At 39.3% G+C, this 17,668-nt stretch overlaps 2 protein-coding genes across 20 annotated transcripts in view; both read right to left on the reverse strand.

Moving 5' to 3' along the window:
- LOC110975666 (uncharacterized) overlaps positions 1 to 1,455 on the reverse strand; it is a 78,812-nt gene extending 77,357 nt beyond the window's left edge. For 14 of the 18 annotated variants that reach the window (XM_022228386.2, XM_022228351.2, XM_087140418.1 and 11 more), the window contains exon 1: positions 1,025 to 1,455. In XM_022228386.2, the coding sequence (XP_022084078.2) occupies positions 1,025 to 1,148 (124 nt within the window). In that variant the 5' untranslated portion in view covers positions 1,149 to 1,455. The remainder of the gene's footprint in view (positions 1 to 1,024) is intronic. The other 4 variants (XM_022228464.2, XM_022228481.2, XM_022228443.2 and 1 more) reach the window with 1 other exon arrangement.
- Positions 1,456 to 13,231: 11,776 nt separating this feature from the next.
- The window catches only part of LOC110974541 (lysophosphatidic acid phosphatase type 6-like), a 44,507-nt gene continuing 40,070 nt past the window's right edge, over positions 13,232 to 17,668 (reverse strand). For both annotated transcript variants that reach the window (XM_087140553.1, XM_022226270.2), the window contains one exon: positions 13,232 to 16,177. The gene's annotated coding sequence lies outside the window, so the exon portion shown is untranslated. The remainder of the gene's footprint in view (positions 16,178 to 17,668) is intronic.

Consider the following 17,668-nt stretch of genomic DNA (forward strand, 5'->3'; position numbering starts at 1 on the left):
CCCCTTGTTTTATTCAATCCAAGGTGGCTTAGAAAGGACATAGCTTTCAGAGGAAGGGATGGAATTTTGCATTTATTAGGTGGGGGTTTTGCAGTCTCCAAGGTTACTGAACCCCTGCCCCTTGAGCACAAACAGACAATGTATTGATCTATTGACAGCTCTCTTATTCTCTCCCACAATAACCAAATACCCCAGGATTCTTTTGAGACTAGGCTTATCAACAATAAACAGTGTATAAGCAGAGAGCACCTTACAAGCGATCCTCTGTCACTGCTTAAAGTGGAGGGTCATTACACTTCAATGCTGTGCCTGTTCTAAACAATAGCAGTTTACGCATGCTGTGTAAAGTCATGTTAAAGGAAAATAAACTTGTAGTAGGCCTACAATGTAATGATACATAAAGGGTCCCGATCTATTTTTGCTACAAAACTATAAACATGGAATAATTTACACAATGAAAAGGTACAATGACTATTCCTTTCCACCCAACAACTTAAAAAAGGTTTTTCTCAGCCTCCTGATTGACTTTCTTCCTTTAAATTATAGTCCTCCCTGCGTTGGTCATACATGTACATGTATCTCGGCATTTGAGTAATGGTCCATTACATCGTTTCCATCCCAATCTTGACATTGTGTTTACTACAAAGCACGATTTTATTGACACACCATGGATATTGTATCACTTTGGAGATACAAAAGATAACGTCGTAGTTTGCAAGCCCTTCTGTTGACCATAAGCCCCCCCTCCCCCATTCAAACACCGGTGGTAGCCTGCAGTTAGATCCAACTAAAGATCTCTGACATGCTGTGAAAGGCTGTGAAAACTTAAGCTTCCGAGAGAAATTTTACTTTTAATGCCTTATTTCTGCAGGAAATGTTCTACTGTGCAAAAATAACATAAACTGTTCATTTACATGTTCGAATATCTTATAGAAATTCAGAATACCTAACTCGCTGTGAAGCTAAAATCACACTATTTCATGCAGCCCGAAACTGCCAACTTTTACTGTGCAACGGTACCTACCTTGGCCCAGAGTTGACGGACTGAGTAAACTCAGAACACACACCACCAGACAGAACAGCGGAACACGTGAAATTCCCATACAATATCCCGACTTCCAGTTAAGTTTAGTCCGACTGTGAGCCATATTTCCACCTTCTGGACAGCTGTGCTGCTTGCACACGGCCTGCCTTCAGCGTCCCGCAAAGAATGGACGGTAATCCAGTCAGAGAATCATGTGAAAAAGAACCTTTTTTTCCCTTCAAATCTTCACAAAGTTTCCGGACCCAGAATGTGTTACGAGAATACCGTGTACACGCTAAGCACGCGGCACCATACCATCCACAGCCGGCCACGCACGGACTGTACGTAAACACATCGGAAGTCACACTTGGCTGTCTCACACACAGCGCGATACCGTCGTCGCACTTGCTGTGGCCCCCTCCGTACGTGATGACTGCCCTCAGCAAGGTCAAAATGGGATCGCCTTATTTTAATAAATTACCATACTAGAAAAAGCCCTTTCATCGGCCAATCATCGCGGGAGGAGCGCTTTGATATGGAAATAGTCACGCCCAGTGGCTGGAGCAGTGACTGTTTTCATGAATAGGAAAGCTTTTGAAACGACAACCGAGTGTTTTCTACGAACGGAAGTGAAAAATATCGTCGCAACGTTTTGCACGATCAAAAAAATAAAACATTCTCCTTTTTGGTTAAGCAAGTCAAGTACTATATAATTGATGATTAATATTAAGTAAACAGATCTTGTTCTAGCGATATATCCTGAAGTAACTAACAATGCAGCAAATGGTTATGCGGACAATTCAATCTGTACATGGGGTATTGCGTGGGAGTGGTGGTTAGGCGAATATGATTCAGAGAACACCCAGCATTGAATATCTTTGTGCCTGTTGAGTATATCCCGCTTAAACTTTATTGTAGAATAAATTTTTACAATATATGTATATTTCTTTTTAAGTAACTGGATAGGATAGATGAGATCTCAGCAGCACAACCAAAGTTTGTTATTTCATCTTGATCTTAATCTTTGTAATAAGTAACTTCTTCGTCGTGAGAACAATCATTGGCGTTCATGGAAGTAAGTACAGTGCATGCATTTTGCAACAAGGCCACTTAGGCCAAATCAGAAATAACTTCTGAAAGAATAATATCACTTTCCACCTTGTGCAATTCAGCGTCTGGCAGGAAAAAAAAAAGACAAAAAACCTTTTCATTGAATTGAAAACGTGACCGCCCGTCTCATAGTTTCCTTGTTTCATCTTCTATGACAGAAAGTTCTCATATGAGAGACCTTTACTTCGTTATCACTCACCGATCCGATTCGTCAAGAGTCAACTTAAGCCGACTTCGAGAAACAAAAGACCCCCGTTGTCTGCAATCCAAACTGTTGTGACTCATAACGGCGACTTCACATGGGGTCCTGCTCCCTGGCTTTCAGATGTCATCTTGGCGGGAAAATACGGCCGATTTTTTTTTTTCTGCACGCGAAGTCAAACGCGCTCCTTAAAGATTTCACAGGCTGGAGTATTTCTGACTCGAGCACCTTTTCCGCAAAGAGCCTGAATGTTAAGTTCAAGGAAATAGAAGGACAGCACCCACAGCCGTGTTATGAGGTCATTTGTTTCGTTTTGTTTTGTTTTTTCGCCTATTCTTCTGAATGCCTTATTGTTGGTAAATCATTAGTTACAGTTCGCTTGATTGAATCTCGTGAAATCTCTTTATTACACGTCAAATTATAATAATATTCGACTTATCAAAGTCATTGGAGGTTTTTGGGCTATGTATCACGATAAACAATGCACCAAAAATGCTGTGAACAGATTTAAAAAAGAAACGGTTTTCAAATTTGACTCTTGAGTTGAGTTTTGTTAGTTTCTAGTGGATTTTGTTTGAATGCCAATAAGTAAGAACAAATTCACTAGTCCAGGAGGAAAAAATTAAAGAGGCCCGGTAATTTTATCGGAAACTTAAAGTTGACACTTCACGCAGTCATTGTTAATTCGACGGTATTTGTGAAAGGTTCGAAAAGTTTTACAACAGTTTTTACTTCAAAAAAATGTCTTTCTGGTGCAATGCTCCAGTAAATCTCGCAATAGTGAGGATATTATTTTGCTATAATTTTCAAAATCACTTTTACCAATTTACTCATACTTTCTTGGAGTTGCCTGAGTACACAGTATTGCTGGCTCGATTTTTTTCCGTAAAGAAATGTAATCGGTAAGAGGGTTGTGGAAAACATATAAATAATAGTAATATTTTATTCTGGTCCATATATAGCTTGAGGTTGGAGAAAATACGAGCAAAACGAGCTCTGATTTTCGAGAAGTGAAATACTATATGCCGTACAATGTTCATTTAGCAAGAAGGACTGCCAGGGTCCAGCAAGCGCAGACAGTGGATCTCTTTCATCCATACTTCGTCGGACTACCCGGTTCTGTCAACTCGCAAAAGAAGTCCTCAATTATGCTCATCTTCGCTGCTTTCGTTCGAGTCATATGATATGTCAGGTGTAAATCACGATGGTACTCCAGAAACGTGGATGAGCAACCTGCACTAATGCAACATACGGTCGATCCATCCACAGTAGAGGTAGTTTTTGTTCATAACGTTCCACTCGCCTTAACAAAATATTTGCCAAGCAGAGACAATTATGTCGAAGTTCTTGCTTCCGAGGACTTGAGAATTAACAATACTGAAAAAGACGAACCGTTGCAAACGTCATCCATCTTGTAGTTCATATCTTCAGCTGTGTCTTGAGCGACAGATTACTGATTAAGACAGACAGAAGTTCTTCAGAGTGCTTATTAATATTATGCGCGATGCAGGTCCGCTCTTAAAGGTGCGATCCCATTGCCAAATAGCGGGATCAATTCTCGCGCTGTCCAAGCGCCAAATCAATATGAAAAGTGCGGATTTCCAGGAGCCTCGGCAAGTATTGGCTGGTAAATATTGAGACAGCAAACACACACATGCCGAGGATTGCGAACAGATTGCAATTAAGACAGCTCGTCCCCCTAACACACAATTCAAGTCTCAATGCAAACGGGCAAAAATAGTGTGTTAAACTAAGCCAGGCAATGCATCTGTCGCGTGTAATATGTACATGTGTATGGACATTGGCTGAAGGAAAATATGTCATCGGTGTGGGGTTCTTGCTGCAAGTTCCGAAGAAAGAGGCCCGCTTTGCAATAAAACATTAAATTATTCATAATTACCATGTGAATCACGAAACCGGGTTGAGATGAACAACAAAACAAATCACAGCATTTGCATTATTTCAGTAACAAGAAATACATGTAATGTCATTTGCCATTCAAATCAATGCACCCCAGAAAAGGGGTTTTGTGTGTCGTTGTGACAAAAATTCACAAAAAAAGTTGTATAAAAAAATCACACCAACAGGTTACTTCCAATAATAAGCTAGAAAGATAAAACTATGTAAAAAGGAAACGACATAAAACAAGTATACACGTGTATATTGATTTTCAAATTGTTGTGATAAGTTGGACCATAGAAACGAACTAGCAAATTATGCCCATGGAAGCTACTTTAATACACTATTCAACAAAGGTTTAGGACCTCTTCTTAACTTGCATTTTTCCCAGTGATGAATGGGGTCTTGTTGTTTCATTTTTCTGTTCGTCTAGATGGTGTTCTCACTGGAATAAAAGAAAATTTAAAAATTCAGGACATTTATATTAATTGAGCAATTTTCAGCATAAAAATATCTCATATAAAAAAGTATACACAAAGTGAGAAGTGGTCCTTAACTTTTTGAGTAGTATGGATAAATACATGTCGACGACCACAAAAGTAACTCGTACCATTTGATTTCAGTTGAGGGCGCCCGAGTGTTTCAAAGAGGTCTACAAAAGATATTATTAGTTGTTACGGGTCGGTTAGTATACTGTATATGCAGTCCATTCTCCTTTGCAAGAACTCAACAAGCGAACGCACGATACATAGGAGTAAAATCTTTCCAATCGTCCGTTAGCATGCGGCCATTTCTGACCTCTTTTCTTTGAATTCAGACACTCTTTGATGATATTGGTGTCCTTTTCTGGAGTTCGAATATAGTTATACGTTACGCTAAGCGTAAAACCTGTATAATAAGAAATATCAGTTTGAACTCTCTCCAATCACGATTGAAAAATAAAGGGCTTACACGTGCTGAATACGGGAGCAAAATGAAGCCGCATCGACCTGAAACGAAACCAAGGTTTGAGAAATTGCCCAAGAATCTGGTAGGTGCACCGTAAAAGAGTTAATTCACAAAATCTAGGTGAAACCATAAAGCAAAAGTGCTGGAGACCTCTGTGTGTTTACATTCACAACAGCGAGATAAGGTAATTGCATAGCTCTGTTCATCAACCGCACTTTTATTCAATTACAGTAATTTTTGCTCTCCTGTCGAGATTTCTTTTTCAAGCCCGCATTAACAATTTGACAGTGCTCTTGCTTTAATCATGCTCCCATGAAGAAAAGTCTGTGGCCATTTAAATTCACATGTTGTCATGCATTTGTTATGAGGCCGGTTTGTTTTCAATATTGTCTTAATGTCTTAACCACAGAACATAACACTTGCTAGGTGATTTGGCAATGTATAATAGGTTATTCTAATGATTTTAACAGCTCTGGTGTGTACGCAATGGCGCACGTTCCGTCGGGCCCCTTCAGCTACTATGGTGGCGGCAATTATGACGGGAACTGACTGTCTTTTCCAAATGTTAAAACTCAACTTGTGCTTTGTGGTTCCTGTAAATTTCAAAGATCGCCCGCACGTTCAAAAGTAGACATAATATTTTATGGGTTATAAACTAATGTAGGCAATAGGCCTAGGTCAACTTTTTCCACGATACGTATTTTGTGTGAGGAATACAAGAACAATATTTGATTAGGTTAATAACAATGAATGGAATAGGTTTCGGGTAGCACCATGGGACGACAGACAGAACAAACTGTCCGAAACGTTGAGTACCACCGTTTTTTTTTCAGAACCACATGCTCAACAAAGAGATATATCCATGGTGCTACCGCAAACCTTTTGTTTACTTGCTACCTCCAACATGAAAAGCTTCAAATCTCATTTAACAGTGAATGATGACGAAAGTCATCAATTTTAGCTTCTGAAAACCCATTTTACGGCTTACAAAATCCAGGCACCAATTTTCGCGAGGTTTACACGCCTTGATGAGTACCCGGGTTATCTCCCTATCTCTTGCACTTTCTCAATCAATATTCATTTCGTAACCAAGTTAGAATACGTCCTATCGCTTACCCCACATACACAAAGATGGCAGAAATCGACCATACACGAAGAAATCGTCATCATTCTCGTCACTAGGGGGATGTTTGCGGTTGTTGAAAGGACTTCGCGCCTTTTTGACTTTGCTCCTGATGTGTACCGCCAAAACCAGTCGGGATTTTCAAATGAAGGTGATTACAGCTTATTGATGTGAGCCGTCTGCACTCGTGAGTTACCCGCGATGATAGCAAAAGTTTCTCGGCGAGTGTGATGATTGATGCACAAAACGGTGGAAATTGGGACTGACCGTTATAAAAACTGAGCTAAATATGAAAGCTTCCGCCTATTAAACTCATTCAAAAAGTTTGTACTTTTACTAGACGAACATAAGAATCTTTTGAAAAAATGTACTGATAAGATTCAAGTATGATCACGATACATAGATAACTAAGGTCTAAAAACAAAACAGTCACTTCTTTAATGTTCACATACACTCAGCTCTTTACTATTCAAAGGGAATGAAACTTAAAACAACTCTTGAAAATTTTCGAAATTGTACTCTTCCAGAAATTTAAGATTCAACACCATGATACTGATTACCATAACCATCTTTGATGTAAATATCACAACAGCACTGCGCCAAAAAGACCTTTTCTCTTGCGCAATTTACTCTAACCAGACTCACCTCCAGATGCAGTAATTAGCACTGGACAGGAGACAATCAATTCCGAGAGAACGCTCCCTGACAATTAACCCATTAATTAAAGAAAGAGGCGCCCTCTTGACTCATAACTGATGATGCCATCATCGAACTAATTAGGCCTACTCCATACACAATGGTCAGGCAAGGCTTTGAAAGCAAGCACAATGCACAGTGATTGCACTAGAAACGATTATTTGAAGGGGCTTATCTTGAATCTGTTGTGTTCCAGCGATTGTCTTTTTACTGCAGATAAAAATCAACGCTGACGCGCTGAACTACACAGACGGCAAACTGAGATCTCTACAAAGACAACAAGCATCATTCAGGTTTAAAACATCGCTGCTTTTCTACCAGAAGGCGCCTTTTAATTATCAGTCTCACGGCAAACTACTCTTATTAAAAGAGGCTGAGTGCTCATAACATGCTGGTTTGCGAGGGATTATTTTCTCAGTAAACAGCCTGAATGTAAATTGACATATAAGATTTTAGAGTATGTGGTCTGACATTGCTGAAAATGGAGGCGGGGCTAAATTGTAGAATGTGTTGACGGACGACTGAATGCAGATAAATGATGCCAGCTTGTCATTAATGACTGCCAAGAAAGAAATCTTCAAAATCGGCAATGCGGTTGTTTGTTGATTCGCAATATCGCAATTATTCTTACAAATCGAGTTGATAAAATTGCAGCACATAGCACTTCAAAAAATTCTACCCTCAACGTGACAGTAAATACCTAATTTTAACATTTTTGCATCATAGAAAACTCATGTGGTTTATACGAAGGTTTAAAAACGACAGCCCCTTTGTATGCTGGAAGGGTTCAAATTCAGTTTTAAAAATGTATAGAGGGAATTTTTTTCACTTCAATAAAAAGAATGTAAAAATCATTGATAGTTTGAGACGCGTTCTTAAAAAAAATGAAATGTTTTTGTGCTGATTATTTCATAATCTAACATTTTCCGGAAGAGCTGGAGAAAAATAATCGAATGATGAAATACAGAACGCTGGCAGCTATAATTGTACTGACGTCATACCCTGCACAATTTCAAAATCAGAAACTTTGCACTACTAAAATCTCTTAACGGCAGGTAGGAGGAACTCAAATTTGGCTGAAAAGTCAGCAGATGTTCCGTGGGTGCACACAGTGAGAAAACATTCGTTGTTCGCTTCCATAGACTTGTATCGATTTTATGAATGCAACGCAACTCAAGCGGGTTTGCCGTGCGCAAGTTCGCCTGATTGTCCAAAACTGACTTGCACGCGCTCCAACAAAGACGTCTCCAACCTCACGCGGAGAGGAAAATTTTGATGAAAAAAGAGCCGAGACGTGTGTCATTCCATTTTATGACTAAGGATGGAAAACTAAGGATTTTTATCAATTCAATATGAGTGATCACCAAGGGAGATATACGACGAGTTACCGTGGCAACGGGTCAAAAGGATTCACAAATATGCATAACGTCTGCATCTGTCTGCGATCGACAAAGGCACTGTCCTTGCCGATAGACCCATTGTCCAAGGCTTTTGTTCAAAAGTCAAGGTTGTGTGTTACTCATCTGGCGCTTATTGTTAATTTGTTGGGAAAAGACTAAAACGAGACATCCTTGTTCAGGATTGGGGCCGAGATGGCTGACGACTGAAACACGCATGGGAACAAAAATTGAAGACAATATAGACAAGTCAGTCACAAAGTAGAAAAATTAATGAGGAAAAACATGAGGTATCGACCGATTAATAATTTTTTGCTTTAAAATAGCGCGTCAGAGTCTTCTTTTTTTGCAGTTGAGATACTATGTATTGACATTTACTGAAAATCACTCAAAAACAAAAGGTCGACATCACTTCAGACAGATGATATCAATGTTGATTGCTTGTATGTCTCTTTTAATCAGAAAATACTATTTTCGCAAAACTGTTCAACTTGATTTCAAGGCAAATAAAAATAATAAACCCTATGGGACATCACGACTTTCAGTATCATTCATAATAAACGCTTTCTTTCTCCAGACTGCCAGACTTTACTTTGAAAAGAGAAAGGGATAAATCCCTTGGGATAATGATTATAAAATCGCATCCGCCTCATTTGAGTAGGTCGCAGGGGCACGTACATGTACATGCGAACAACAGTGCAGGTGAAACGAGTGTCAAAAATTTCGTGGTCGAGTGGACTTGGTGCTCGGTACAACGCACACGCTGAATTCATCAGAGGTGGTATTGACGAGAAGATGATGCAGACAAGAAGATGAAATTGTCGCTTGAACGGGAACCAGGAAGGAGAGGATGACCCGGCTGGTTGGAGGAAGAAGTGGCTAGGGATGGTTGGACAGCTCATTATTTCGCTTTAAACACGTACAGGCGTAGGCTTTTACTTCTTTGTATCAGCTATAATGGAAACGAAGAATAACAAAAATTTCTCACTTAACCCCCAACCAAAAATTTCAACAAAACTTGGATTTTTCAATCTCCTGTTTGGGTAGGGTTGTTACAGTGGATGAACTGTACTGATTCATGTAATAACTGAATGTACAGCCACTAACACCAAAACGCCCTGCTCAACTAATGCGTCTGGTAACAGAGAACGGTATGAAATGCACTACTGAAAACAACGTGGCGATAATCGTTGGTCAAATCGTGGCGGGAACTACACACAAAAAAAGCGCGCCAACGCGTTTACTAATTGTGAATCACTTGTAATACAAATTGACTGTCACTTGCTCGTTGGACGCTTGGTTTATGTGTGTTTGACTGGGCGCTGAACGCACGCAGAGGTAAAATTGCCTGCCAAAATGATTCCCGGCCCAAACAACACTACTCAGTGCTAAACTTAACGTATGAACAAGTGCACACAACAGATGCAACAAATCGGGTCTGCTGCATGGTCTTTGAGTACACATACATGACCCGTAAAACAAAATTGAACAAGTAAAAATTTGAGGTTTGGAATAACAAATCGAGGATTTCCTTATCGACCTCAGCGTTCAGCAGAACTGGGTTTCTTTGTCAGTACAAGGTGATATCAATGGAGTGATTCCACGACTGCACTTGTTCTTTTATCATTAAAAAGCAAGTTGTATCTATCCTCAAATGAAGACAAGGAGATGCAAGCGATCGGGGAGGTAAAGTTAAGCCTGGTTTTATTTTAGTGTCAGAGTTTTGGCTTCGTGATCTGCGAAATGCCAAAGAAGCCAGCAACAAGAAATACAGCAAAAATGTCTATTAAGATTTGGTGTCGATCAAGTCTTAACTTGAGACATATTAACCTAGTATATACAACGATCATTGTAATTAAGTCCTTAGTCATTCCCATGCAGCCATGCCGATAGTTACATCTCGTCAATTACACCTAATGTTTCTCTGCACGAGTAATATTCAAATGCTTCAATTGCCAGAAGATGAAGGAATGTCCCTGGGCAACGAATCTTCATCCCCACCCATATACGTGCACCGGGCTTCCGTTGGTAAGGACAAGAAAAGAACTCAGGTCTTCCTGTCCCCCGATATGATCACGAGCGTTTGTATCCACAAACGTGAGGCAATCTTTCCCCGTGCGATTTGGAGAGAGAGGTGTCTGGCCACCAAGTGATTATTGCAGACGTGAAGAGCTTTTCTGGAGCATGACACTTTATTCCGATGTTAAAACCGCGACGTCTTTTTCCCCTTTCGGAAAGGGAAAGTTTATAGCCTGCGAGAGTGACGCGGCGCCAGCATGTCTCATGTATAAATGCATCTGCCTATTCAACACCTGCCGATGTGGGGAGATCTGGGGATCCCCACTCCTTCATGCTATCTCAGGGAGATTGCAAAGGGATGGGAGCTACCTGGCTTCCGGGGACTGAAGGAGCACCTGTATTATCGAAACCCCTGCGGGCGCGTCTAAAAATTATCAATGAAGGGGGGGGGGTTCCCCGAGTTTCTTGCATCGGCACGCCGCATGCAGTTGTACAGAAAGTACAATGCGGAACGAGCGTTCTCTCAGATAGAATGTGGCCGGGGTGTCTTGTTGCGTCTTTCTATCAGAAGAACCCTGTAAACTCTCAGAGTAAACCCCTCGGGTTATGGCACAGGATGTGCTAAATACCCCCCAATGCCTGCAAAAGTGATTGATTAAAGAAAAGGGGAGCCATGAATGAATTAAAGATGCGAAGACCAACTGGAGACATTTCATGCCCGTGAGTAAACGAGCGCGTTAAACGATGCTTCAATATTAGATGTAAACTCTATACGCCTTACTACGTGGGAATGTAGCAAGTACATGTACATTGGCGCGTTGTGTGCGCACTGGCGCCGCGTTGCTGAAATTTGCCCGCTTAGAACGTGGGTTTGGGGTTATCGAAAGATACAGCCCTGGACACGATCGCGACATCGGGGGATTGCTTGACGAGCCATAGGTACACATTGACCAGACTGGGTACACAAAGAACGACCGGTGTCCCAATTCCCGAGCAAAAAAGATCAACGGCTTCCAGTTCCAATTTTTAAGTTGCGTAAGCTAAAGCCAACAAAATACACACCAATTTATAGAAGTACATGAACTTTAAAATCTTAAACAGGCAGAGGATATTAGTGCGTCTGTAGCATAATTATGTAGAAAAACTCGTAAAGACCCCCACGTCATTTCGCATAATTATGTTTTGAAGATGTGGAAAGGGGGGGCGTCAGGTCAACTTTAATCACATCAATAATTCACTTCACCATATAATATCTAATTAGAAAATTCGAAGAAATGGGAAGCATAACGAGACATTCAAATGAATACTTAAATTGCAAAAGCTGCACAATGGTACAAAACTTGTGGCTGTCTAAGAGTGTACGTGCCACGAGTCCTCATAGACGGATCGTAAATTCTAATAAACGAAGGAGCTAAGTCCGGCATATCCAATCTTGTTTAATCTGATCGTTCATGAAAACCTTAAGTACCAAATGGAACATCGATTTAAGACAATAATAGACGCGCCAGTTTCACTTTATCGTCGCTCTAGTAGCCACTGAAGACAGAATTCTGCCAGCGGACGAACTGCTCAAATATCTGGCACCTGCACGATATGAAAGATGTTACATATTTTCAGAGCGGTTTCCGATTATTAAGGGCAACCACGCAGTCTGGCATCCGCGATTATGGTTATTTAATAGACACTGGTTCAACCGGTTAGGTCTTCAATCAATTTTAAAACACAAGAAGTAATGCTACAGTCTGGCGTCCAGACGCCAAAGTAATGATTACTTAGTAGGATGTTACACACTTGAGGCGGGACTTTTAGAAGCATCCGTCTCGCAGGGTATTTGAATACCGTAGATGACTAAGAGGCCAGTATAAACCACACACAAGTTCTAGTTAATCACCCTGAATTTTTCCGTGTAAAGACCGTGTTTCACCGTCATGTCCGGAATTGATAGGCATTTCAAACATGGGGCCCGAGACATTAACGCTTGGCATGGATTTTGTATGTAAGGTCCATGAAATTCAGAATCATTTTTCGTCGTTCATGCTGTTAATTTCGCGAACGAATTAAAAAGTCTCGACTTAGAGACAAGCCAATTTCGGCAATAGTTACTTGACGAAAGTGAAAGGTTATTTACCATTTACATCCTTACATCATGGAGGAATAAAACACACGCCTTCATTTCATTGGTAAATTCCCGATGATTGGTTGTCAGTTTGTTTTCTTTTCCTTCACATCTGACACTCAGTGCCTTCCCGCTGCCTGACATTCCGATATACCTGGGTCGACCTGATGATTAACCAGAGCCGACAACGCCGACGTAGTCTCACCTGCTAGTCCGGCGCAGCACTTAGATTTCAATCTGGGGTGTACATTATATTCGACAAGAACCAGTCGTGGTGTCTGGACTATAGTTATACGAGAATGTAATTGTAATCCATTTGGTTTAGTTATAGAGCTGTACACTTGAGAACACATAAGTTTATAAATACCTCACAAGACTTTAACGACTGCAACCTTAAAGTACCCAAACTTTCTATTGCCTTAGAAAGAAAAATAAATTCCACATTCCTGGAATTTCAAAGCTATTTAACCTCGACCAAGTGGGGCAAAAGGGGTGGTAAAAACTTAGAAATTACAAGCACAAATAAATATTTCACATCGGACTCTGGGTGATTCTGGTTTCATATTCTGGTTTGTAATTACAAGCGGGAGTATAAATAATGCAGCGTTCTGCTGGACGCCAAAATATCCTATGGCTATGTGATGTCTAGGGTAAAAATAGAAAGCCACAACACAGAAAAGAAAATCTAAGGACGAGATATGATAAGCAAAATCTGCTTGGGATTAATTTAATCTTTGGAAACAATCCATGCTGAACGTTCACAAACTCACGGTGACACTTTGTTATTATATATACAGATGAAGTTGATTAAAATCATAATAGCTGTGTTCATAAGATTCACCTCTCCTTAGGAGAGAAGTGCACTCATGTCATTACTACCACGATCACTTGTCTCCAAAATCATCACCACCACCACCATCATCATCATCATCATCGTCACAATAGTTTCAACTGAAATTACTTGACTTACTCTCAGAGTTCAATTACGGCAATTCTTATTTGTTGGAATTTACGACTCCTTAACGATAAGTGAATGTGTTAGACAAACTTCTTGCAGTTCAATGTAATGAGATCAGTGTCTATAACTATAAATACCTTTCTGAACTTAGGAGACTTAAAAACTACCACTTAGGTCAGAGTTAATGAAATAAATTTCGGAAATGACACAAACCCTGAAGTATTTGATGAAATCATCCTTATCTGTTACCAATTAAACAGGGTTTTAATTATCCACAACGAAAGTAAAACTTTTACATGGTGGGCACACTACACTGCAAGTGTGAGTATATAAGTTATCCAAATGCATTTTGGAACTTGAGTATGCTATTGTAAAAAATAAAACCAAATCATGCATTCACAATTAAAGAAATTGATTAACTGTGAAAGCCCTCGAATGTAAAAGACCACATGCCTGAGGAAAACAGTTCATAGATAATACTGAAATAAAACTATATCATCTTGTGCTAGCTCCCAACAACAGGAATAATTTACAAAACGAGGTTATAACTTATATTACATTATTCACTTTGACAGACTAAGAAAATGGGGTATTACAGATGACAAATGCTGAAAGCCTAGGATACAATGGTGTGTTCACCACTGAAGTGAGAAAAAGAAGGCAAAAACTGAAGAAGAAAGTAATTAATTACGTCGTATTTGGTGAGGACATGGCTGGCCTTCAAAGAGAGGAAAGAAGGTTCAATAATCTCTATTCCTAGATAATGAAATGTTGCATCCCCCTTTTAAAACTCTTATCGTTAATTAATCAGCTGTGTTCATTAATTCACTTAACCCTCCCCTAAATTTCCCTTTCCCTTGAGACAAAACAAAGGACAGAATTTTTTTACATCACCCTACAAGGCAAGAAGAGATAAGCAATTTTCTGCAGTAACCTCAAAACAGGTGTGCCATCTGTACGGGTCTAATTATCCATATAAGAAAAAGAAATGGACAAAAACCTGATGGATGATTAACGCTTAACCCACTTGATTTTATCACTGCCTGTTGTATCTGACTTGCTTGCTTGAGGCTTTCATAATTTTTTTAATCTGAATGATGATAAAAAAATCTGATATTTTTCACTGATGATGAGGAACTCATAACTTTAACAGCACACACAATCTGAAATAAATGCTGGCAATATTCAGCATGTATTTTTTTATTAAAAATATGTAAAATGACAGTGAGTCAAGTTTGTTAAATTTTTTTTCCCCAACTCATTGACACTGCAAGTGACCGGTTTACTATGGCTGCAAGTATTATCCATTTTATTTTTTCCTGCTGATTTCTGTGTCTGATTGTCACTGTCTCTGCCGCCGACACGGCGCTTTTCATATTGAATGGAAATTGTAGCTGAAAAGGCAATTTCAGGCATGAGTCATGTGTAATTGCGTTACAACACGAGCTTTAAGATCCTGGAAGCTCAGGTGGTTTAGCTTACTGTATCAGATCGTGAAATATTACACGAATTTCTGCTCCTTTGGAGATTGGAGGATCACAGTGGCCTGTTTTTCTTGTGTTTTGGGCGAGGATTACTGAATATCTGGATAGTTGGGACTACTGACCGATCCAATTCAATTACAGATTAGGTATCTCTAGGGCTAAATTGACATTTTGGGTCAAAAGAGAACATTTATTGGGGAAGAAAGTAATTGGTAATAATGCCACTTGTCAGTTGTGTGTAATGACACTTGACTTTCATTTAGACTTTACTTAAAAATTCCATAATTGAATGACTTATGAAGTTGGAAACAATTGGCTGGTATCCAATTCCTCATTGACACCACTTCAGAATAAAATGCCCTTTTCACAATAAAAAGAAAATATCAAGTGAGTTAAAATCCATAAAACCGACAGGAGTATTCCTTTTTGCTGGCTAATTGCCAACTTATAGTAAATTCCGTAAAGCATTCGGGTAATGATCAAGAAACAAAATGTGAACATCATGTCAGACGTCTCTTTAATGAGGAGTTGCTATGCTACCATTACAACATAATGATAAAGGATGTCTCATGCTGTATAACTGACCAGAGACTGCAGAAGAACTATAAAACATGTCTTTGGACTTAAAAAAGAGTTCTTAAGATGCTGATGGCTACCTGCTCCTTCTCAGATTCTTTTTGAATTTCTTAAAGAAGATATTTATGTAGGCTAAAAACTCACGTCTCTAACTGAATAAGTTTGCCAAAAAATTTGAAGTTCTCGTCCGACAACAGCTTGCCCCAAAAAGTTTGTCCAAAAAGGAGCTTTTGGTGCCAACAAGCCAAAGGACAGTTTTCAGATATATCTGCATAACACCGATGAGTCATTTTCCACCTGTCTTTTTCATTCTCACAAAAAGGTGCTGCACTCACTAATGAGCAGAATGCTAAAAAACAGAAGCCTGCTGTCATCCTACGCATTGTCTCTTCTTTTTTTCACAACCATGTATTATTCACCAAGGCCATTTTTTTAATCACGATGACTCCCGTTGACGTGTTACTGGTTCTCTGAGTTCCCCGGTCCCCCAGGTGAATATCACAATTCCCCTCAGCTGAATAATTTAGCTCAGTTGTGCACTGCTGGTACTCATGTTAATTGCTGTGATGAAATTAGCTCTTGAGGTGTCAGGCACTTTCTCGACAGAAGATTAGGCTAGCACAAGCTGTTGGATAAAATAAAAAAAAGTGATAGTTGTCTGTCGCCTTGTCTGGCGGAGTAAATTGGTACTAATTAGCAATCCGAGACAAACATATTACATTACAAGAGGGATTCATTTCAGGAAAAAAGGAGGCTATGAACTAGAAGGCGGTTAGGGGTGTGGTGGGGGGGGATAATGCGAAGATTACGCTAATGTTGATTTTCCCTCAGTTTCAAGTAAGTGTGATATTAGATGGTGATGACACAGTGTGTTGGCTGAAAATTGTCAGTTTTAAGAGTGGTTTGTTTTTTTGTTATCCATCAAATGATTGACACACAGACAGGAAGTTTCATCGCCAGGTTCTCTGATATTCTGGAATATTACTCTAAGTCAAGAGTTATACAAGATAAGCCCAATAACCCCCTCCCCAAAAAGTGTTAGGGCTCAGTCAATTTGAATACATATAATTGACTATTTGAATATTCGACCTTCAATTTGATTGAATATTTGAATATTCGGTTGTACTGACAGGCAGATTATTGATGAACAAATCATGTACAAAATCAGTTGCAATAACACACACAATTGTACATTATGATCACTATAATAGCTTCTCACATCTAGGAGTATCTCCAGCCATGATTTAGCAAGATTTAACCCTAACACTCCTCAGTCCTCCAACAGGTGAAGGATTGAGGAGGGTTAGGGTTAAGAGATGAACAAGACTTCTTGCCCTGTTGAAAATTTCTATTCCTTTTAAGTTTTTAATGAATAATTTAATTTTTGAATCGTTGTAAGATATATTAAGTTGTCACTTTTCATTTGAATCTGCATTAAACAAACCTTCATGGTTCAATTTTTCTCATTCAAAACAAAAGAAAATTCTCCCTTTTCATGAATTTTGCATTTGAATATTCAAATTTGGATTCAAACATTCGATAATCAATCGAATACATGTATTTGGCACAGCACTAAAAAGTGTGACATTGAGTTTCGAGTGTAACTGAAATGACTTCTTATAAATCCTACTACTAAAGTTATCATTGAGATACTGAAAAGTTTACAACCTCTCCATAAAACTATTGACACTTTGAGCAGAAAAACAAAATAATCAAGATACTACAAGAAACCAAACTGAAGGACACTCTGGTAAGAGAGTGATTTCATGAAAAAATGGATGACAAGATGTCTTCTTTAAACACAATCTCACATCTATTCTATTAAGTTTTTGAAGACATCACAAAAACTTTTCAGCTTCTCAAAACCTGTTGTGGTCAAAATAAATCACAAGCATGATTGAAAGTTATAATTTATCTTATGACTCTTATCAGCCCCAAACTTTTGAAACCTGTCACACTAACAGCTGAGGTATGAGTAGGCGAGTACGACCATAATGTATCTTATAAAGAAAACAGGAGGATTATTAACACATGTAATGAAACATAGATAGAAAGTATCAAAAATGAGAGGGGCTACCAGTATCAGATGCTGTTGCCATGGAAACCCATAAAGTCA

The sequence above is a fragment of the Acanthaster planci genome, linkage group LG08 (assembly GCF_054643075.1).
Source record: "Acanthaster planci isolate LZ-2023a linkage group LG08, COTS_SCS, whole genome shotgun sequence".
Taxonomy (NCBI): Eukaryota; Metazoa; Echinodermata; class Asteroidea; order Valvatida; family Acanthasteridae; genus Acanthaster; species Acanthaster planci.